Source organism: Anguilla rostrata, chromosome 6 (genome assembly GCF_018555375.3).
Source record: "Anguilla rostrata isolate EN2019 chromosome 6, ASM1855537v3, whole genome shotgun sequence".
Lineage (NCBI taxonomy): Eukaryota > Metazoa > Chordata > Actinopteri > Anguilliformes > Anguillidae > Anguilla > Anguilla rostrata.
Window position 1 is genome coordinate 24,067,256 of NC_057938.1, and position 23,709 is coordinate 24,090,964.

At 40.9% G+C, this 23,709-nt stretch overlaps 2 protein-coding genes across 5 annotated transcripts in view; one reads left to right on the forward strand and one right to left on the reverse strand.

Moving 5' to 3' along the window:
* On the reverse strand, positions 1–21,241 carry LOC135256878 (nuclear receptor coactivator 7). 4 transcript variants are annotated; one of them, XR_010330538.1, is made up of 17 exons: positions 21,103–21,241; positions 18,099–18,200; positions 16,449–16,681; positions 14,788–14,858; positions 14,485–14,592; positions 13,962–14,054; positions 12,854–12,976; positions 10,779–10,963; positions 9,568–10,241; positions 9,086–9,257; positions 7,584–7,731; positions 6,289–6,414; positions 6,008–6,160; positions 5,596–5,691; positions 5,427–5,500; positions 4,014–4,558; positions 1–3,973 (listed from the first exon to the last, which is right to left on the reverse strand). XR_010330538.1 is itself a non-coding variant. In XM_064339118.1 (16 exons), exons 2-16 carry the CDS (start codon positions 18,131–18,133, stop codon positions 4,423–4,425), a joined length of 2,394 nt encoding a protein of 797 aa, XP_064195188.1. In that variant the 5' UTR covers positions 18,134–18,200; positions 21,103–21,241; the 3' UTR covers positions 1–4,422. The 4 variants fall into 4 exon arrangements, 2 of the variants coding, with proteins under 2 accessions (XP_064195188.1, XP_064195187.1); XR_010330539.1 differs by having other exon boundaries at positions 1–3,798; positions 3,843–4,558; XM_064339118.1 differs by having other exon boundaries at positions 1–4,558; positions 9,568–10,208.
* cenpw (centromere protein W) overlaps positions 21,242–23,709 on the forward strand; it is a 7,427-nt gene continuing 4,959 nt past the window's right edge. Inside the window, exon 1 of the mRNA XM_064339123.1 lies at positions 21,242–21,388. Within this exon, the coding sequence (XP_064195193.1) occupies positions 21,242–21,388 (147 nt within the window). The remainder of the gene's footprint in view (positions 21,389–23,709) is intronic.

Sequence of the window (23,709 nt, forward strand, 5' to 3'; positions counted from 1 at the left end):
TTAGAATTGCCCATATATAGTTTATTTTACAATTAAACATTTTGGACAACACAGCAAATATAGTCTCGGCAATACCACAGATTACAGAAGTTTTGGCTTCACACATATGGAATATAGAACAAAACAGTGCACTTCGAGTGTAGAGACCATTCCACATTTACCTGTATATGGCTTTGAGAATACTACATGGTGAAAGATTTAAAGTAAGCATTTGCCATTACACGGAAATGTTTTGTAGACAGTTAGTGGGGGTTGCATTTGATACGAGGCAGAAGAGAACTGGTAACAACATGAGATAGTTTGCAAGACACTTTTAGCAAGAACAGTTACTACGAAAACATGACAAAAGTTCTCAGAGGAGATGGTGGGTTTGGAATCTTGTGCTGGCAGGGGACACGCCAATAGAATGTTTGTGATAAACAGTTAAATGCTAGGGATTGCCAGACCAAAGGAAATGGCTCAACTTTACATTGAATTCATATATTCATCACATTTTCAAGCTCCTGCAAAATAAAATGCTCCTATAAAGTGTCAATTCCTATTTTTACCCTTTGATCCAAACACAGCAGCACTGAACACAACACATTTCCATTGAAACAACCTGTGATGCTTCATCTTCTAGAAATGGCGAGTAAATGCTTAGCGTTTAGATGACAGCCCAAGCTTGTCACAGTGCACTTACACAAAATGAAGCTCTATTTACAATGAAATCTACCAAAAACCAAAGCCAACATGTAAATCACTTTTAGATCTCTCTTTGATCAATACAATATTCCATTGTATTGTTGCAACAAACAACCGTATCACAAAATGGGATGTCAATGATTTGATTATTATTTTGTATGTTTTTAAGAAGATTCTTTATTGCCGATATTGCTCTATGGTAACCGTATTATTGAATTACAAAGTGTAAAAATAAACCAGATTGATGCCTGTCAAAAATTTAGACGAATGCATTATGTTTTGACAAATGACATTGACACCACTATTAAAGCCCTTTATTTGTTCATCGCTTTTCTGTCAATCTTAGATTGCTGTCACACACAAGATCCCTTCTCTCTTGGTAAGATGGCAGTTATTACACAATTCTGTAGAATGTTTTATGTTTAAAAAACAAAAAAGGTTTTCACAGGTCTCAGTAACAGGGGTAGACCCCTAGGGGGCCCACTTATGCCACTGAATCTTTAAATGTCTTTGTTTCCAAGGAAACGTGTATTTATATGGCCCCTAAATCCAATCAATTCCCTTCTAAGAATTACAAAAGATAACAAATTCCAAGGGCGAGGATTAATACTGAACACTTCACTTCCTTTTTCATTTTCAGCCATCTATGTACATCTGTATCTGTGGCAGTGAATGTTGGTAGTTAATCGGATCATATATTCACACAGACACCATCTCAAATCAGGACTCAATGTAGTCTACAGATGAGTCATACATAATTCAGTAACTTTATCTGGAAATGGAGCCTTCAGTTATTCTGACAATACGGCAACTACAAGAAAGTGAGAGGGGATGTATGCAGCATGGACCTCTTTGGATAACGAATAGGACCTCTACCCTGACATTGGTTTCCAACAAAGTATCAAAACCACGAAAACAACAACAAAAACTGGACTAATTAAATTACATGAAAATGCGTGAGTTATTACTGTAATTTACTGTCCAAACTGAAACGTGTAAGGCTATGGGTGCGCTGCCTATACTGGCCATAGCCTGTGGGAATTAGGCTAGTGTTTAAGAGTAGTTTATTACCCAAAAAAAAAAAAAAAAAAAACCATAGGCTCTCTTAACTGACCAACAAATCATATTTTTATCAAAACTTTCCATCATCATCAGAGTTGGTTTAGACCCACACACACACACACACACACAGCTGTTAACTAGCCAAATGAGAAGACCTATTAGCACAACGCTGTGGACAGAGGTGGAAAAAAACTAAACAAACATGCAATGTCTTATAAAAAACAATTGATTAAACCTATCAACCCCCCCCCCCCACACACACACACACTTTGGATGATGTGGAATAATCCAACTTTCAGTATGAGCAAAATGTTAACCTATGCTACAGAAGAGACCCTGAAAAAAGAGCAGATTCAAATATTTTTAACAAATCCCTAATTTTATCCAAAAAGGGTTGGAGGGCACAGGCCTACAAGCCCTTCTTGGATAGGACTGTGGAACCCTTATGTAAACTGGTGACATACAAAAGTAAGTTCAGCCTCCACCATTTTTCTACAACAAAGAGCATTCCTGGTAAAATAACATTATCCGTGATAATAACTCAATTATGACTTGCAGGTTTATCAGATGGTTCAACTGAGCCCCTAATGTTGTTTCCCTCAATTTCCTGAAGGGTGCTACCACTGGACACATGGAAAAGGTGGTGGGGCTGAAATGAATCAAATCACTACTGCTAATATAAAACAAACTGATAAATACATTTGGTGATAAAATAAATTGCACAATCCCTTTAAAAATTACAACAAAAAAGCTTTTCAATCGTGACAAATATAAAAGTTAAAAATAAAGTCTGTCACATTATGACTTCAGTGATTCAAATGAATCAACCCTAGATTTCAGTTTGGGAATGAACCATGAACAAACAGTGGTGCCACTGACATAACAAAAACAAAGAAAAAAAGAAAGAAAATTATAAAAATTCTGTATAACATTTCATTTAAATGTTGGTGAACATAAAAAAACACAATGAAAATATAAAAAGCGAAATAAAAAAAATATTTGGTCAATCCTTAATTTGATAACCTGTTTGTATCATGGTGAGTTTGGATTTATAATAAGATCCAAATCACCAGATTAAAAAAACAAAATACAATAAGTTGCTGATCGCTGTAGAAACCTACTTGCTCATAAAAACGTAAAAACATTGCCAGTAAATCTAAAATAATTTTTAATGGTAAATGCAAATCCACAATTTTGCATTTGCTTGTACACTAGCTAAATACGTTCTCGAAGTATAGATATAATGGACATTATTCATGAAGCATGCGTGTAATTAGATTTGATCTTTAACTGTACGCACAAATGTTTCCACGAACACTTCGGCCTTCATTTTGTTTCTTACTTGAAAAATCTGAATGTTTAGCAAGGAAATTATAGTTCTAAATAGGCTATTCATTTTTACTTAACTACTTTAATCTCAATTTTGATTTCAAAAATTGAGTTATATTTTTAGTTTTAGTTAGTTTTAAGATTGGGTTTATTAGCTTTAGTTTTTGTTTCGTTCAAAACTCATTTTTATTTTTTATTAAAATTTACAATGATGGTTTTTTTTTTAACACCAAGTTTTCATCTTAGTTCTTGCTGCTAAATGTGGTACAACTAGTTATTAGATTTAAGAGAGCAGCAATACCTTTTTCACATGGGTGATTTGATAACGTACATTTTTCATTAAATAACTGAAACAATAATTTTAAAATGTCCCCTTTGTCTAATATAAAATTTTTGTGAAAATAAAATTCAACCATCCAGTGGGACAAATATGCAATAATATAAGGAAGGGGCAAATACTTTCCTCACTTCTGCACGTTTCATGAATCCTGCCTTGATTTTTCGTGGGAACTGTTCTTAAGAACAAAAGAATAATTTAAAAAGTCTTGTGAATGAGGCAAAATATGCCTATAATATAATTTAATATAGTCCTTATTTTGTTACTTGTGCATGCAGTAAGCAAGGGATGCACTAGCGTATACCACCACTGGAATGTCTGGAATTGGTCATAAAGTAGCCACCGCCTTTACACTGCTGTCCTTTGAAAAGCTGTTGAGGTCACAGCTAGCCAGGATAAAATACAAAAATAAGATGACTTAGATACAAACTCCTTGTTTCATGTAAACCTGTCCTAAAGGGATGTACATAGTTCTCTCAATACACAAACTTTGTTCCATAATTTAAGGTTCATTCAATATTCACTGCTAGTCGGGCATTTACTGGCATTTCTCACATTGACCTCTGTTTTTTTTTTTTTTTTTTTTTTTTTGTTTTTTAACATTCAGCATTAAAATTCTTTTTACATTTTCTAACAATGTTTTCACATTTATTGGCAAGTAGGGTTTTACATTTACTGGCAAACTTATTTTTAGAAGCAGTTTTACATTTATCGGCTGTGGAATACATACAAAATGAAGCAGCCCTTAGCTAATGGTGATATAAGTCTGTAAACAATTCCTCCTCACAGTCTGGAGCCATTTTGGGTTTAAACGTGGCATTCCTCTAGCATCATCCTCGCTCTGCATGTAGTGGTTGGGAGTTTGGATCTGTTGCATGCTAGGATGTGTGAGAGCTGGACACTGGTTTAGACAAGAAGCAAGTGACTTTTTCCTGTGTGTGAGAGAGGTTTACTGGAAACAGTCTTAGCCCAGAACTAAAGGCGCTCTCTCTTCTGTGTGAGAGGGGGTTTTACTGGAAGGCCCAGACCTCAAGGTCCTGAACAGTGAAGTCCTGCTCGGCGGAGAGAGGCTGGTTGCGGAAGGTGGAGCAGGTGGAGCTGGAGCCGTGATACAGGTCAGCGTCCAGCCACAAGCCAAAGTGACCCCTGAAAACATGCAGAAAATAAGACTCAGAGCAGGAAACACAAGCACACGTGCATACATGCACACATACGCACATGCACACAAAGAAGACTAAAACAAATTCAACTCAGAAAAAACTAGAAATACTGCCTTGCGGTTGTATGCCTCCGCCAACCAGTAGCCAGTTTGGATGTAAAATGTCATCACTTCATCATTTTATCCTATTAGATATTTGTGAGAAACTTTGTCATAATTAGACAATGAATTCTTGAGTTATGGCCAAAAACGTGTTTTGTGAGGTCACAGTGACCTTGACCTTTGACCACCAAAATCTAATCAGTTCATCCTTGAGTCCAAGTGAACATTTGTGCCAAATTTGAAAAAATTCTCTCAAGGTGTTCCTGAGATATCGCGTTCACGAGAGAATGGGACAGACGTGAGGTCACAGTGACCTACCTTGACCTTTGACCACCAAAATCTAATCAGTTCTTCCTTGAGTCCAAGTGGACGTGTTTGCCAAATGTGAAGAAATTCCCTCAAGGCAAAACGTTGTATTCCTCAAGTCAAAACGGTTGTGAGGACACCCAGATGACCATTGAACCTTGACCACAAAATCTAATCAGTTCATCCTTGAGTCTAAGTGGACGTTTGTGCCAAATCTTAAGAAATTCCCTCAAGGCGTTATTGAGATATCGTGTTCACAAGAATCAGGACAGACGGATGGACAGACGGACAACCCAAAAAAATAATGCCAAAAAATAAAATAAAAATAATAATCCTTGAATCCAAATAATCTTAAATTTGTCTCTGCAAGTAGGCACCTTTGAAATTAACTGAAAGTCACAGTGATATTTCAGCGACGGTAACACTGAATGACGCAGTGACACTCACCCCCCTCCTCCCAGCTGTAGAGAATCTATGTTTCCCTTCACAAAGTAGGAGTTTTCCCCGCTCCAGTGGAAGACCTGCAGCAGAAAGCCCAATTTCAACTTCATACATCAAAAACAAGCCCAAGCAAAATGACAGTGTGGAGCATGAGGGAAGATAAAGGACAGTGTGCCTTAATCTCTGGGCTGAAGCTGAACAGGAAGGTCTCCCCCGTGCCATAGCAGTGCTCACTGACTCTGAAGGGGTGTGTCGAGAAGGCCCCAAAAACCTGAGGAAGAGACGGAAGACTGGTAAAACACCTCAAGCAAAAGCAAACAGAGAGAAATAAAGAGTGAGAGAGAAGAGGGAGAGAGCAGGGACAGAATACAGTGAAAGAGTTCAGTTTGTTGAATAGGTATGCATATTTGCAACAAAGTTGTTTCAACGGATAGCACAAGAGCGTGTGCGAGACACGGGTCTGTACGTGCGATGTACGTAGTGCGCGTTTAGTAAAGGCATGTGCGTGATAAGAGTGTATACGCATGACAAAGATGTATAAAACAGGTGTGTGTGTGTACAGGAGGTTTGTGTGGTGTGTGATATACCTGGTTGTCCCTGTCCTTAATGACGAGCAGTACAGGGCAGTCCAGGTCAGCCAGGTTCCTGTACAGTGTCTTCAGGCTTGTTCCGTGCACTGCTGTGCTGTACACTAGTTGCCATGGATACCCCTGAGTGCGTGCCGGCAAGTGATAGGCCAGCTGCGGGTACAAGGAGGCCATTTGGTGAAAGCTGAAAGGGTAATAGCCTCTGGGGTTCGAGGTTCTTGAGGCTTGCAGGATTCAGGGCTATGGATGTGGGATCGTGGGGTTCAGGGATCAGGACAAACCTTCTCAATCTGGGCCGTCTGAAGCAGCAGGCTGGCGTCGGTCAGCACGGGCAGCAGGTCCAGCGGCTCCTCGTCTTCAAAGCTCCCCAGGCTCTGACGCCTCTTCGCCTCGTTCACCGTGATGATCTGGGCAGGGCAACCGCACAGTCAAAAAGCAGCCCAATGGCAGGGTCAAAACAGCTACCGCGGTCGAAACTCGCATGGTGAAAACCTAGACGGTTAAAACCAAACTGTACACAGTCAAAATGAGCAAATATCCCACAGCACAGAAAAACTCCAACCACACAGCCAAAACCAGAACCGCATGTCAAAACTACAACAGCACCGTCAAAACCAAACTAAGAGATTAAAAACTCAAGGTCATGTTACAGGTGAAAAGAAGGTGCATGACATATCAATGGGGAAACTAGTCCATAAATGAATGATCAAACTACTCCATGCACACTGTCACAGTTTGAATGGCATTGTTATAATATAGTTCAATGCCTGTTTAAAAACCAAATCAATTAAATTAATTTTTTTAAGAATAATATATTCACACCATGCAAATTTTGCCTCACAGTCACCATTTGATTTAAAATAAAAAATGAATTAGCACAGAGGAAAAACAATTCAACAAAACTGTCCCAAGGCTTTTGCATTTAACTGTATATAACCTCTGTGCAACAAACTTGCGGTAGTTTTTATTTTAATTTTTTGCAGAGCATCCGACACGGTTTGAATGCATTCATGCCTTTTAAAAGGCAAGGCCAATCACTACTTAATGGTACGGAGTAATCATCTCCGCCCATTTATTTCCTGCAGAGAGGGGTTTCTCTCAGGATGAAACTGCCCCAGTTCCCACGGCATGAATAGTCACACAGTGGCTCGAGGAGCACGGCACTGACGTTATCCACGCCTTCTCAGTCACCAGATCTGAACCCAATCGTGAATTTACGGTACACAACGGAACGAAGCCTGACGCAGCATTTTCCACTCTCGCCAACTAAGCATGAGTTGGCCGAATTTGGCATTGAAGGGTGGTGTCATATTACCCCTGCAGAACTCCTGGTAGATGCCGGCAGACTCTATGCCATGGTGCCATGGCTGCCCAGGCCACATATAGTGGTTCAGTAACTTATTAACGGACTATGCAGGTGTTTACCATTTTTCACTGTGTGTGCACATTTCATGTGTGCATAATGTGTTTTGTGCATAAAATGGTTATTTTCATGAAAGATGAAGGATGGATAATGAACATGAACTTTTTTAAGATCTTCAGCTGCATGCATTCATGTGGCATTGCAGCGGCTCACCTCCCAGCCTTTGGGGGTGGGGTCACTGAAGAAGTTGTCAATCATGTCCAGCTCCTCCTTCTCCACCACCACAAACCCCGCCTCTCCAGACTCTTTCCCGTACACGTCCGGAGACCACTGGACGAAGAAGTTGTATAGATGGTCCACCCTGATCAATCAATCACAGATGAGATGGGCCACCGTGGGAGGTTGTCCACAAACATGCACCAATATAGACATGTGCAGGTACACAGCCACACACACAGCCCTCAGATGGTTTAAGTGATTAATGGCTGGCTATTATTACTCAATCTTTAAAAATTCTGGATGTGTAAAATGACATGAAATACTACAGATTTGTAGAGGCAGGTACAGGAGGAAATTACACGCCAATTAATTGTGATGCTGACGGGCCACTTGGTGGTGCTACTGCATAAAATGGACAATTTCATGTTGTCTGTAGAAAGACTAAAATTATAGGATGTTAAAGTGGATAGATTATGAAACCCCCCCAAATTTTTGTGCATAATATGTCCGGCTAAGACACAAGTCCCTTTTAGAACAAAATGCAGGGCCTCATGGTTTAGCTCAGAAGTGATGTCAAGAGTCCAATTAAACTCAATAGGTTAGGCTATCACACTGGCTCTGGTTACTTTGCTTCCCTTCCATTGGCTGTAAATGTAACGTATGGATGACTAAGTAATTTTTCAAACTTTCAGCATGAGGAGATAGATATGTCAGTTTCAGCTTATGTTTTTGTTGTTAAGGTTCAAAGTTTAAAAATATAACAAAAGAGCCTCTCTGTGGAAGGTACAAAGTGTTTTGGCTCAAACCAGGCTTATGACCTAGCGTTCACAAATCATTTAACAAAGTGTAATATGAACTTCATTGTCACAGTGAATGCGTTATCTTCTTCCACGCTAAAACTTAGTTCCTTTGTCATACATATATTCCAATGAGCTTTTACTTTTGGTAACAGAATGTGAATACTGTGCACATTCACAACCATACAGAAGGTTAGGCACAGGGGTCAAAAATTACGGCCTTTTCAACATTCAACATTCCATGTGAATATGGACACAAATTCCATTTGTTTCTGATCACGGAAGCCTCCCTATGGAGAAACTATAGTTAATGCATATTTAAGAGTGGCGGCCAAATACAAAAAAAAAAAACGCAATCAAAGTCCCTATTTGTTTTTTTTTTTTGGCTGGACAGATATAAAAAGTGAGAGGGAGCCGTCTCGATTCAGCTGGACCATGTGACCGTCTCACATTGAAAAAAGACATGGCATCCTTGTGATATCAACAGGGTCTTAAAGGAGACACCTATAGAGCCAAAAAAAACCCACAATGATAACTTTGATTATCGTGCAAAAGCTATGTGCAACCCAAATCTCAAATATGCTTCCTCCATGAAAAGCTTCTTTGTGAAAAATGTCACTGTAAGTACACCATTCTCTGAACAGAATTCAGTGCAGCGCTGGTCTTTAAAAACTGAGTTGCTGCACTGAAGAGCCTCACCTTTCCTGAGGGACTGCAAACCAATACTCTGGCTGCTTTCTGCTCCTGCCATACTGGTGGGCGGGGCTTGACATTCGGCCAATGGCAAAGGACTTCCTCATAGGTTTTCCAACCTTGAAGCACAGGAACATGGGCGGAGTCTTACTCTTGTCCTCCTTATTCAGCAGCATATCTACAGAAAGGGGACATAACATACAAGCATACATAAAAGCCATGCCATATTACACTTAAGACATTTGTCACAGACACAAAACCATGACATGAAGGAAAAATAGAGACTCGCACGGTTATCCCATAAATAGTGCCTGAATGAGCTCATTTTAAAAGGAACACAACTGTTTTTCTCAGTTGGAAAAACAAACTCAAAGTAAGTTTAACGAATCAAAATAATTTAGTCACCAATGGTAGAACTTCATAGTCTTGGTAAACAATATTTGGACTAAGCCTAATGACTAGGAATCACTGTGTGATGTGTTTATTACCTTCAATTGGTCCCTGCATCCTCTTTCTCAGCCAAGAGTTCATCTCCTCCACAGCTGGGTTTGGTTTCGGCTGACTACATTTCCCAGAATCCGCTGCATGTTCATCGTGCCTCAACTCACTCTGGCACCCTGTTACCTCTGCAGAGTCAGTACCTCCATTCAGCAGCTTCTCTGTCCCTGTGCAGTCCTTGTCTGTAGGTTGGTCCGCTTGTTTGTTACTTATCCCAGAATGCTTAGCTCCTGTGACATTTTCCCCATGAGCAAAACTGCATTGGGGTACAACCTCCTCCGCAGGGGTGTTCTGTCCAGGCACCTTCTCCATCTCCTCCTCCACCATCTTTGGCTCGTTTGGGACTACCTGGGTTCTGTCTGCCAGGGGCTGGGATTCTGTTTCGCCCTGTGGAGCAGGGCTCTCCTCCAGCTCCTCCATGCTCACCCCCATGTTACTCCCAGACTCCACCTCCAGCTCGGTGAACCCCTCGTCCGGTGACGAGTTCTCGGCTGCCTCTTGGTTGCCCGTTTCCGTGACGATGGTGTCAATGTGGTCCAGGATGATGGGCCGCTTGTCCCGGTTCGGGCTCTGGAAGCGGCTGAAGGGGTTGAGCTCTCGCTCGGAGGGCATGTCGCCCCAAGTCCCGGGCCTGTACAGGGGACACAGACCCTGTGGTAGGTCTCTGCAGGGGAGAGGGGTGACCAGGAGGAGGATGGAAAAATCAAAACGCAAAATGGCAAAAAATAAAACAACATGGGAAAAGAAAACTAATACTGATACTCAAAACAATAGTAAAAATGGCCATAATAATTTAAAAAATGATAAAATAATAATGATAATAATGGTAATACTAATAAAAGAATAATAATAATAAAATAACTGAGAATAAAATTTTATAACTCAAAGCAAAACTTAAATCAATAGATGTGTGATGATTTATGACTTGGGTTCTGCACACAGAAACCAGGTGCAGCTCGGGAGATGACTGTTAAGACACTTAGGGCCCAGAGAGGAGATCACTCCATTGACGAGAGAAAGTAAATGGTAGTGACAGAGAGTGAAATAAAGTGATTAATTGACAATGAAATGCGGAGAAAGGTAGAGTTAAAACATAGAGCTAGAGAAGTAGATTCGAGAGAGAGAGAGAGAGAGAGAGAGAAGGAACGACAGAGAGCACGGGAGGGAGGGGGGGTTCACTGCCCCAGCAGCAGGTCCTTACGATGGCAGCGCATCCTTCAGCTCCATGCGGGAGATGTCGTCGTACAGCGCGATGGACAGCACCTCCTCCATGGGGCATATCAGACCGTACTCCTCGCACCCGTGCTCGATCACCAGCGGGTCCGACTTGTGCGGGTCGAACATGATGTTATTGGGCGTCACAATCATCACCCCACCGACCACGCCCTGTGACCAACACACAGAGGTTAAGAGGGAGACTGGGACCAGTCAGAGCCAGTATTTAGCAGTGAGACACTGACCAGTGCACTGGGCATAGTCGGTAGAAATCGGGGCTAAAGTGCAATATGAAATCCTGAACTAGTCTCATGGAAGTTCTTCCCACTGAACTCCAACAGGAGTTCTCTGAATCAGATCTTATCCTCATCCAGGATGCCTCCATCATAAATAACTACAGTCCAATATAGCCTATAAGCTACAAATGCTTGCTAAGATTTAAGAAGGTATTCTCTAAAAAGTAGCCGGTTTTGATTAAACCACATTTTTTCCTTTTTGTATAAACAGCACAACATCACAGCACAGGAACTGGTGGAGTTCTATTTTAGATGTTACTCAGTGCTGCTTCTGATACCATTGATCAGTTCAGTTTTCCTCCACTCTTGTGGTTCTGGCAGAGAACAGAACATGCAGCACAGGCAATGCATTATTTATGCTGTGTCTATTAGACCAGTGTTGTGTCAGAATTGTGGGGAAATGTCTCAGGGGGTTTGCATGGGCAAACATTCCAGTATGCACCAAATGCTAACATTCTGTAGAGCTGCTGTATATGTGGCTGTATCTTGTTCTCGCCCAAAATTTAGCAAATGCACCCTCAAGTGAGCAAAACAAATGTCACCACAAACTCAAAGACTGGTAAAAGCTTCATTTGCAAAGTGTCAGTCAGCAGTTTTGTTTGCAAAATATTTTCAAAGCAAATCAGAAAATCACGTTTGTGGGAAATATTAGCTACCATGATACCATCATAACAGACCCGCTAACCAACATTAGTATAATCGTAAACATTAGCCAGCATGTACAGCCACATTAGCAAGTCAGCAATGAGGGTGTCATGTTAGCTAGCTGAAGTCAGCCACAAACATGATTTCGTCATTTGCTTTAAAAATGTTTTTCCAACAAACAGCAGACTCAGTACACCTTAAATCACATTCTGCCATAAAGACAGCCTAACCCAGACAGACATCAGACAGTGATTGCCACAGCGATTGTTCCAATGACCCTTGTATGCACTTATTGTACGTCACTTTGGATAAAAGCATCTGCCAAATAAATGTAATGTAATGTAATGCCCCCAGCTTTACTCAAAGCAACGGTAAATGTAAGCCTTTCATTGGATGGTTTTAAGAAAAAGGAAGGAGAGAGCACTTTGCTAGAGTCATTGTGTTATATCTAGGTTTAATTTCAGAAACATGTATACTTATTTTTCATGTTTTAGCTGAGGTTCTATGATGAGATTTTCTTCTTGTGAAACCTGCAATGAATTTATCCTTCCATCTAACCAACGCTAGATATTATCAATATCCCAGTAGCTATTATCGTTATGAATAGCCTGGCCTTTGCACTTTTTACTATAACAACCTTTGCTTTTTCGATAAAGAACTACAATGACCATGTTTTTCATAATAATAGGGCACATTTTCTGAAAATGAAAATATGTATTTCTGAGCTGTATATAATGATTTTACAGGATAATTTTAAATAATGATGGCTTCCTGGTTGATCACTAAATAGGGTAGGAGAATGTCAGACAACATTGAGCCGAACCGAAGCATTGTACGTTTTGTTCTTTTCACACGGTTTTGTTGAAAAATACAAAATTACGCTGTATTTACTCTTTAAAATTTGTCGAAAGTTTTGCATTTTTTGCTGAATCACTCTTTGAATATATTCTGTATAAATAAACATATAGACTAGACTTCCATAGTCTGATTCTGTGGGGATGGGGCAAGTCTCTGGCCCTATGGCTTATGGGCCAGTCAGCCTCTACTGCCTTCCTCCTTCCCAGTAGATGCCCTCACACACCCTGACCAGGTGCTGAGCTGTCATGAAGTCATAATGTACCATGCCATCCGTGAAGTATCTGCAGCTTATCTTCAGGAATTTGACCGTCACTGGCTCCTCGTCTTCCGATGCCGGGGAGAGCAGCCTGTGGAGAGGCTTTGCCTCCCTGCACAGAGGGTCATCCTGCACAGAGATGGCACATTCAGCACAAAAAACCTGCACAGACACGTTCAAATAGCACCCAAGCGCAGAAACGCTAGACGCTAGCTTTACCCTGTTGTTGAGTCTGCATACATACTGCAACAGCCTTCATAACTTCATAACTCGGTGACATGCTGATGCATTGAGTGGGTAGCTGTGTTATTGCCAGCTCCTACGCTTTGCCCACTCCTACGCTGCAGCCCTTTCATTAAAACACTACCCTATAATGCTTCTTGTTGATGACGCACTTTGCCCAAGCTTTTTAGTAAATGGAAGTGCTGCTGTGGTTTTACGCCATAGACATTTGAAAACCTGCCCACTCATAATCATTCGTGATGGCTTGTAAAAAAATATATATAAAAAGGACGAGTCCCAGGAGTACTTCCATTTAACGTAACGCAGCACCGTGTATCGCTGTGCGACACCTTTTCAGTGTGACCCTTGTTTCAACGGATATTTCACAAATAACAAAAATCTCAGCAACTCCATATGGATTACTCACGTCTTGAAAACCAGGTTAGACACACCATCATTTCGCATTCTTACGGCAGCATAATTTGTTACATCCACATTTAAATGCATACAGAAACTACAAGGAACATATAAAAACGATTCATTTGCCTCATGATACATAATTAAAGGAGGCTGGTGCTGCCGTGGACAGTATGGCGCCAGCCTATTGACGACTCAGCCACTGATCAGTGAGTCACTCATTCCATTAATCCAGTGGAAGTGCTGATGATGGAAAATGCTTCCTTAATAAAGGAAGCTGGTCATCAACTGTCTTGCTTGACGATTTTTATGTGACGCTCTAGCCATTGTTCTTCAGTGAGCTTTATTACCAAATGTGGAGGAAGAAGGGTTATGCTTGGACTACATTAAATCAGTGATGACGCTGTCTGGAGAGGTAGCGTAGGGGTTGACAGACACTGGCTGGGTAAGGGAGTGCGACCGAGAGGTCTCCTACCGGCTGCTTGCTGTGATCCTGTCCGGAGGAGGTTCTGGGGGCGGAGCTATCGAGGCCTGGTCTCGACTGGCCAACATCGGGGACAAACAGGGTCTGTGGATGCAGCAGATGGCAGGTTAGCTTTGATTGCTCTTCTGCAGCGGTCTTCGCCCAAAGAGCCTCAGCAAATGAGGAGAGTCAGGAGCCTGGTCAGACACAGGCTTTACTCAGTAACCTCCAGTTTATTAAAATGTGCAAGGGAAAGAGAATTGTGAGTCTTAAATGTTCCACTTTAACCCGAGGTTCCCCCACTTATCTTATCAGCTCACATCCTCCACTGGGACCATTAAACCATAATGTGTATTTTTCTCAGCAGACAAAAGGTGTATATGCCCATATGCAAGATATGAAGGAAACTAACAGTTGTACAGATAAAGGTATGACTGATGTATATACATAGGCAGTAGGGGGAAATGAGGCAATTGGAAATTCAGGTAACGGCCTAGCCAGATTTGAGGAATGAATCGAGCAGAGGAGAGCTCACCTGCCCTGCGACCACACTGCGGGAAAAGAGCCGGTTCAGCTGCACTAGTTTGTTTGGGGTGATGTTGAACTTCAGCGCGATGCTGTTCAGAGTGTCCTGGGGCCGCACCTACAGAAAGGAAGGACAGGTGGAGTGTGTGCCCATGTGACGGGTACTCCAGTAGCACTCTGGGTGGAGGAGGGGGGGGGGGGGTGCTGTGATGCGAGCACTGGGGGAGGTGTGATGTCAATATTGGTGGACTGATGAAAGACTGTGATGAAGAGCGTTTGTCTGTGTGTGGAGCGGGCCGGGGGAGGCACTCACTGTGTACTCGACCGTTCCTGGGGGTTTCCTCCTGCCCCTCTTCATCTGACATTTAGAACGCGTAATGTCATCTGACACGATTGTTGGGGAATGGGGGGGGGGGGAAGAGGGAGAACGAGAGACATTTAACATTCTTGTAACCATATTCCCCCTGGAGAGCTGATTTTCTTCCACCCGATTCATATATCATAATCTATACAGAGCCCAGTTCAACTTCCATATTGTTGAGCGGAAAACCAGCAACCCCGCCACCATGAAACTTCTATGCCGCCCTCATCACCTTTGCTTTTCAAGCATATTCTCAGGAAATGAAAATGGAGCTGAGCTTGTGTTTACACAAGCAGCGTGATGCACGGTAGTTGCACTATTAAAGTTTACAGAGCTGACAAAGCCCGTGCTGGCACAATCACACGTCGCTGTTCCCGAACCCATAAACGACAAGGTTTTGTCAACATTATACTGTTATGCAACACCGCTCCAGGTGCAGCATATGAACAATGTAAAGTGCACAAATGCTCTTGCGTTCCCCACCGTTTACACTACTGGTCATATTCTGCTCAATTTATTTCGTGATTGAGGAGGACATTGTTCCTGGCTTTTGCTGTTTGTCTTTCCCCTTTCCCTCTTTGCAGGAAACACGATGGCGTGAAGTCAAGGACATGTTGGATATGTTCTCTTTAACAGCTGACTCACCAGGATACCAGGATGCAAGGACCATATGAATTGCAGGCCCTTTTGTCTTCTTGTCAGGCTTCTATTACATATAGGCACCGGATTTGTGCATTACCGGCTTCCTGTTTACAGCGGTTCTGCACTTTACCTCTTTTTACCCTGAGCAACAAAGTTAACAATGTCACATGGTTCCAACCATGAAAAATATGCAGCATATACGGTGGTATGGATCATAACTTAGTGAAGTTTAAATTGTACATAAAAACATACTCATATATATATATATATATACATATGTTTATATACACATATATACATGAGCTCAGAATGATCACTTATAAAATGATTTCAACGCTTTCAATTGAAAGTATCACTCAAATACCTAATGCAACTTGAACTGTAAAACAAATGTAAACGTTCAACTGGCACACACTATGTTGCTTTTTTTGTAATTTAAATAAACCTAAGTAATGATCTTGTTACTTAAAATGCCTTGTTCACTGAAACGGTTATGATTTTAACACAACAGGTAAAACATTTTCAAAACTGGCACTTGGCTTAATTATTTAGCCAGCCATGTGAGTGTGTGTGTGAGTGTGTGTATATATATATATATATATATATATATATAGTTTTCATATACAATTTAAACTTCAGTACGTTATGATCCGTAAAACTGCATAAGTTTCAGGCTTTACGTTTTGAACTGCATAGCTCAGGGAGCTGGTTATACATTACCTGGATGTAATTGTGGAATACAATTTCAAACATGTTGCCTGCCCATCTACAAACTCTCAAAGTTTTGAGACATCAGTGCTAACAATGTTACTTACGTCTAAGTTAGCCAAAACCCACTTTTAGCTTAAAGTTTCTTTTTTAACCGCTTTGTCTCTGTAAGCCTTCCAAAGGTGCGTGTTCTGCAGTGTAACCCCACAGCAGCACATGCAGCGTAGTGGACTCGAAACCCTGCACAGGCATAGTGTGACTACCTGGATTGTCAAGGACAGGACTGCTGGGGCAGCCCTCATCCAGGGACTTTCCCTGGAGGTCTGCAGGTATGGTTACTGGTCCAGGGGTGTCTAAGCCAGTCACTGAAGAGGGTGCGTTCTTCTCCTGATCTACGGCGGTGTTTGGGAGACCCGCTACGGATGGTTTTGATTGGTTCTGCCCAGCTGCCATGGACTGTGAAAGGCTCTGTTTGGTCTGCTTCCTCCTCTTCAACCTGAGGGATGTGTTTATGGTTTACATATTCAATACTCTCATGACAACAGTCCTGCTAACTTACTCTCCTACAATTATGTGTGCTTCTCTTATAGCGTTTGGGTTGACACAACCCAAGATTAAATCAAGAACCCCCGCCCCCCACAATTTAGGGCACAATATTTTATGGACAACAGCTTTACGTTTCGACAGTCTGCTCAATTGCTTCCTTAGTCCAGGCATCAGAGAGCTTTTATCTAGTCCCAGAAGTTGCTGCAAAACAAATAAAGTGTAAGAAGAGGAACGGGGCTTTTCAGGGTCCTGCAGAAGCTACAAAGGTAGCGAGACCTTGGACCAGACACCCCCGTCTGCTTTTTGCCCAAGCCACCTCTCTGATAAATCATTAACAGGATCAGAAACCTTCAGTGCTTTGGCTTCAATGTTCATTTCCCCTCCCTCCCTATCCATGTCAAGGATTATCAGAGGGCAAGACCAGAGCAAACGAACGCTGATTAGCTGGACGTGACTCTCCCATTAAACCTCTACCTGGATCAACTCGCCTGCATATTCAGCATCTCCAAGGACCTCACAAGAGCAACCAAGGCAACAGTCCATTAGATTACATTACATTAATTTAGCAGATGCTTTTCCTCAAAGCTAATTAGAAGGCCAAAAATTGCAACTACATCCATCTGAGTTAGAGGACAACAGTGACACAGAGAAGAGAGACCATGAAAAACCCCAAAACAGTGTCAGGGAAAGCAATGAGACCTAAATCAATCTTTCAACCGTTATAAAATACTGGCTATGGTATCGAGCGGCAACATAGCACAATGTGTTTGGAACTGGGCTTGCAGCTTCGAAGTTGTAGGCTTCCTAGGTGGGGCACTGATGTTGAACACTTGAGTAATGTATTTAACGTGGACATAAAAGTATTGCACATAAATAAAAAGAACATGAACTGTGTAAGTCCCCCTGGATAAGATCATCAGATAAAAAATGTCTAATGTAATGTTCACTGTATATGATGATCAGATCAGACAAGTGTGACGAAATATTGGTTATGATCACTATAATGAAACTGGGTGTGTAAAATGTAAATGTTGCATTGTGTATAATGTGAACATTGAATAATTTGGGCAATGAACTATAACATACAAAGAAAAGCATAACTCATGATTCACTACTGTCTATGCTTCCATTTGAAAACTGTCACTGCAAGAGCTTCTGTCAATGACCACAGTATAATCCACCCTTAATCACCACAGAATGATGCACACAAGAAAACCTATAAATTATCCACACAGTAGAAGGAGGAAACGCCTCCCAATCACTACAGTACAGCACAAAGAGAAGGGAAGATCTTCCCCTCAAACCGCACGTGAAAGAAGAGTGCAGTCACAATATCATAAAGCCCAGAGCAGCAGTTTCTTTCTCACCTGGCAAAATAACCTGACTTCCTCTCCTTCTCCATCACACCCTGCTGGACTCAAGCCTTCAGTCGAGATGTTTACCTCTCTGCTCCTCCAATGTTACAAATCCTTGGGAAAGGACATACAGAGAAAAATCAAACGTTGATGACAGTGCAGCAATCAACAGCCGTTTCTGAATGTCTCAAAATGAAAAATGTTGGACTTCATTTATCAAATGCAATTCTTACAAGATGTCCGTTGCGCTTTCCAAAACAAAAAGAAGGAAAATGAAAATAAAATGGGCACAAAAATGTAATAAGGCAGATGAACTAAATGTAATGCAGTATGCTAAAAGCTACACATACAGGAACACAGCTTGGTAACCCTTATCCAGGTGGCCTGTATCACAAAGCAGGATTACTGAGTCAGCTGGGTAACTGCACTGAGTAAAACCCAGAACCCTCCGAAATCGGGAACACTGAAGCAAAAAGAGCTGTTCTGCATTTTACTCAGTGCAGAGATGCAGCTAACTCAGTAATCCTCCTTTGTGAGGCCCCAGCTGATAGCAGACAGTTAAGAGGAAAAGGAATAAAAAGCAGTGCTACAAAATGTTTTTTTAAGAGAAAAAATGTTTGTGCATCTCTGATGTCTCCGGCAGTGAGGTTACAGTTTAGGGGTCTGTACAGTGAAGGCTTTGTCCCTTTTTTGTTTTTAAATGGCTTGCTCGTATTAACAGAATTCCACAGTTTTATGACTAAAGATTCTGATTAGGTACATGAGTCAGTACTTCAGAGATATATGAAAAGCACCTAAAATTGCCATGGGGAAAAACTGTGTTAAATAGACATATATACAAATAAGGGTTTCATATGTTTTGTTTCAGTTCCTGTATAAAGGGAACATCCCATTTTTCCTTTGCTACTGTGTAAACATGCACTGTTGTCAAAAGCAGATAGTAGGCTAATTCTCATAATTCTACTGTATCAACAAAGGCTTATGCCATTAGGCTATATGTTCACCTTTAAATTATATAACCTATGTGTTACCCAACCAAAAATTTTAAACAGCCTAGTCATCTTCTCAGTTTTGATAGAATAAACAACCAATTCGTTTTCAAGTTCATTGAGATCTTTTCTAATTTTATTTCATGCTGTTCTTTGTTTATTTGCCCTTTAGATCAGCAAGGTGGCAATGGCCACCCTAAATTGAGAAAAGCAGCTTAACCAAGGATTCCCGTAGTTTTTCCCATGCAGAATTGACCTCCCCATAACAGCTAAATAAAATTTTCATGTTTTTTTCAAACTTGTTCAGGCAATCTACAGGATAGCAAATAGGCTATATTCCACAGGGAGCCTACTGGCTTATAATTTAGTTTTAAATCTAAAATGTTATGGTAACACCTCAGTCCTGTTGATATGGATTGCCTCATAAGTCGTATTAGAGAAGTATGTGAACTCTGGCTCACTCATCCTAAATGTAACAGATTTCGATATGGTTTGCATGTATGCACTTATATGCACATATGCAAACTATCCCACAATCCATCTCATTTAGGATACATATCATGAGCCAAAATAAAATAAAAATATTATCCTCGCCTTTTGAACATATAACTGGCTGAGTTAGACAATATTTATAAACATATGTGTATAAACACATAGGCAAGTACTGGGGTGGCAGGTATGCCATCCACTAAGGTACGCCTTCGCGGGGCATCCACAGGCCTATACAGCACTGAGAGTTTGGAACTTTTCAGGGTTTCCTTCAGAAATAACCACAATGACCACAGACTCTCAGCCCTTAAGAACATTAACTTCACAATCAATGACACAACAAGTTTGAATGACCACATTCTTTTCAGATGGGAAGATAAAAAGACACAAGGAAAAGTTGCATGAAATAATTGAGGAAACATTTGGCAGCATTGCTATGGAATACAGCTTGTTTAATCTGTGTTAGCTAAAATGACGAGATACCGTTTACTGAACAAGAGGGGTAACCTATTCTGTACAACAATCCGAAAGGCATTGTAAAACTGGGCATTGTGATGCTGGGACCAAATTGCTTCTTTGCACTTAGCTGCCCATATTAACAATGCAAACAGATAAATGGCCTGCATTTAAACGACGCATGTTCATTAAGATGAGGTACTGCATTTTCGAAGGGATCCAACTGCACTCAATGCAAACAACAGAAACCGGCGATTTGAAAGCCTACTAATCAAATGAAACGTTACGCATTTAGCGGACAATTACCCCGAGTGCTTTCTGTGCACATCTGCAGAATCATTATCATAGTCAACCCTAGTAACACAATGTAAACAATGTGAAGCCGCTTGAGGATGCTGAAATTAGCATCAACGTTTGCTTGTTTTTCAAATAGGCCAATTTTTAATTTAGTACGTGGCACTTATTCTGCAGCTTAGCTCCCTAATAAAGTAAATATGCGTGAAAAAAACATTCGTTTAGCGAGCAATCAAGCTAGTTTTCGGCGCAGTGCCTGCAATACTGTCGCAGCTATCTGGATCCATGAACGACAATGGAAAGTCAATCGAGGCTAATTATCTGACTAACCACTTCTAATTTGCTGTTCAAAACATTGCACAGTAAGGCAGCAAGTGTGATGACAAAACACTCATTTAAATGACCATTGTTAGCAATCTGGCTTCATATCTGGGGATAAATTTGACGTTAGTCCTCGCCCAAATGGCGTGTTTAGCTCCTCTGCACCTAGCTAAAGCAAAGCTTGTTATCGCGTTCGCTGGTTAGCTGGCAAGCTACCTAGCTAAAATAAACTCGTTAGCTAGGAGGTAACATTAAGTGAAGCAGCATCCCCTCCCTGGACCTTGTGCTCCTGAGCTTGCCGTTTATACCGCCTCGAACCAAATAAAGCTTATAATTTATTCGCATCCGGAATCATTTGAGATGCGCTTTTCCTCTGGAATTTTCAAGATCTGCAATCCAAGCATCGCAACAACACAAATTATAATAATTTAATAAATAACATGCAGGACAAGGTCCACAGTACTCACATCGCCGTAGCTAGGTTACAGGAAACAGCAGCAGGCTTACTCGCAAAATGCAATGTGAGAAGACATGTATGCCGTGTTATCCGGAGATATATGAATATGAAACCAATATTTTGTTATAAAAATGATTTAAAAAAATAACATGCAGCCAGCTGACAGCGTGTGCTCCCTCAGACATCCGCTTTCTCCAAACGCATCAATTCGCTTCCGACTGTTCCACACTCTGTGCCCCTCACGCTCCAAGCTCCACCTTTTCCATGGTGACGTCATGGGAGCAACTCAGTCGAGGGTAAGTAGCATGTGTATTGTTCAAAATTGAATTTGAACATTATCTTAACATGTTACACAGGATAAAAAATAGCAAAACAAAGCGAACCCTGAATGTGTGTGAAGCTTTATGTATTTTTGTTTGAGAATGGTGTATACCCCTGACTTTAAAGTTTGTAAATTTTATGTTTATATGTTCTGTTAAAATGTTTACAATACATAAATACAAAGTAGCGTGTTTATTTTATCCGAACTAAAACACGTTTTCAACGTACATAAATGCCAAGAAACGCACACAATGCACTGTCTATAAGTCATTAATTAAAACTAGCTAAATCTAGGCCTGCCGTTAAAAGTATTGATCAAAATGAGGCCATGTTACTAAACAATATTGGCTAATATCTTAACTCACACAAATTAAACTAGCTTTGTTCCAAAGCAGTGGTCCCTCAATTATGGCACGCAACTTGGCCCTGTGTTTTTTTATCTTACCTTCTGAAGAGAATGTGGTCATTCAACTTTTTGTGTCATTAATTGTGAAGATAATGTTGAGAGTCTGTGCCATCACAAATGCTAGGCTATTCAGTTTCATCCAGAAAAACAGGACACATTACATAAGGAAAACAGTTCATTTGAACTCTTATCATAATGGTGGGCTGAATTATTAATTTTATTTTATTGCATTAATGAATACATTTAAAGTCATTGTCAGGCCTTCTTGTCATGGTCTCTAATCTACAAACACAATTTTTCACCTCATAGATATTTTATATGGAACATATACAACAAAAAATCTTTCTTTTTGGTATATCCATCCATCCATTTTCTATACCCGCTTATCCTGGTCAGGGTCGTGGGCGGTGCTGGAGCCTATCCCAGCATGTATTGGGCAAGAGGCAGGAATACACCCTGGACACTCATACATATGGGCGATTTAGGGCCTACTTGCATGTCTTTGGACTGTAGGAGGAAACCAGAGTACCCAGAGGAAACCCACGCAAACACGGGGAGAACATGCAAACTCCACACAAAAGGCCCCAAGCCGAGATTTGGACCTACGACCTATTTGCTGAGAGGCGACAGTGCTACCCACTGCACCACCGTGCCGCCCTTTTTGGTATATTGGTTTTGCAGTAATATTATACTGACAGATCAATTATTTAATGCAGATGGTTTTCTTTTTATTTATGAGAAGTTTTTAACACAATAAAAAAAACTGTGCCAAAAAATGATATGCCCCCTTCCTGATTTTCACTATTATTGTATGTTTGTCACACTGAACGCTTTCAGACCAAAAGTAATATTAGACGAAGGGAACCAGAGTAAACACAAAACACTTTTTTTTATTATTATCGGTGTACAAGCTCAAACTTGACCACAAATTTATTTTTTTATCTTTCAGCAAGGCAATGTTAAGGGAGCTTTTATCAGGTGTAGGTCTAGCCCAGCAAATATTGTGATATCAGTGAATGAATGAGTGATTGTTCAGTATGTACTAAAAGTTAACTACCATTGTGGCATTAAAGCCTGCAATGTTTCACATACTACAGCATTTGCATTGTTAAACTGGCACACAAAACATGATGTCAGAAGCCAGAACCGAAGAGGCATGTCTGATACAATTCACCGACACAATCAATTAACAGAGAAATGCAGTCTGTGAAGGGATTTTCCCACTAGTATAGCTCTAGCAAGCGTAAACAGCAACATGGATTTTACCTGCTGATTATTGTACCAGAGCCCCTGGATATGAAGGGCCTTCTCCTTCACCCAGAGAAAATGACCACCTTTCAGAACACGCTGAACAACATAAAGCCACTACACTGGCTTTTTGTGATCTCCAAATTTTCCAACACCCGTCTGATATGTGATCGAATGATAAACACATATTGAATGGACATGGCTACCACAGTCTTTGTCACTAATCATCCAGTGCTCAAATACTGTAACATGAAAGGTGAAGTCACTCTCCAGTGCAACACAAAGCCTGGGTATAGCTCTTCTTCAACCTGTTGAATTAAATTCCAGAACATTAACAGAAATATGCACAGCTTGAGAAATAATGTCTTGCCATTGCCTTTGAAAGTGATAAGTTAAAGCATAGCAGGAACCTGTGTATCACAGTGCATACCAATCACAAACCACTTGAGTATAGGCTATGGGCCACACCTCACCTGATGTTTAGCACATCACAGCAGTGATATCAGTTTCTCCAAAATGACACTACAATCAATCAAAGTGTATTCATTCCAATGACCTAATGTTTCAAGCTCTGCAGTCCAAAATCTCTGAAAACTGGTTGGAGGTCCAAGCTGACTGTCGTACACAAAGGCTGCATTGGAT

Coding starts and splice junctions, on each gene's coding strand:
- LOC135256878 (XM_064339117.1), bottom strand. CDS start 18,133: ATGGAGAAGGAGAGGAAGTCAGGTTATTTTGCCAG. Junction 14,859..16,448: donor TCCTGTCCTTGACAATCCAG/GTAGTCACACTA, acceptor CAATCGTGTCAG/ATGACATTACGCGTTCTAAA. Junction 5,692..6,007: donor TTAAGGACAGGGACAACCAG/GTATATCACACA, acceptor TCTCTTCCTCAG/GTTTTTGGGGCCTTCTCGAC.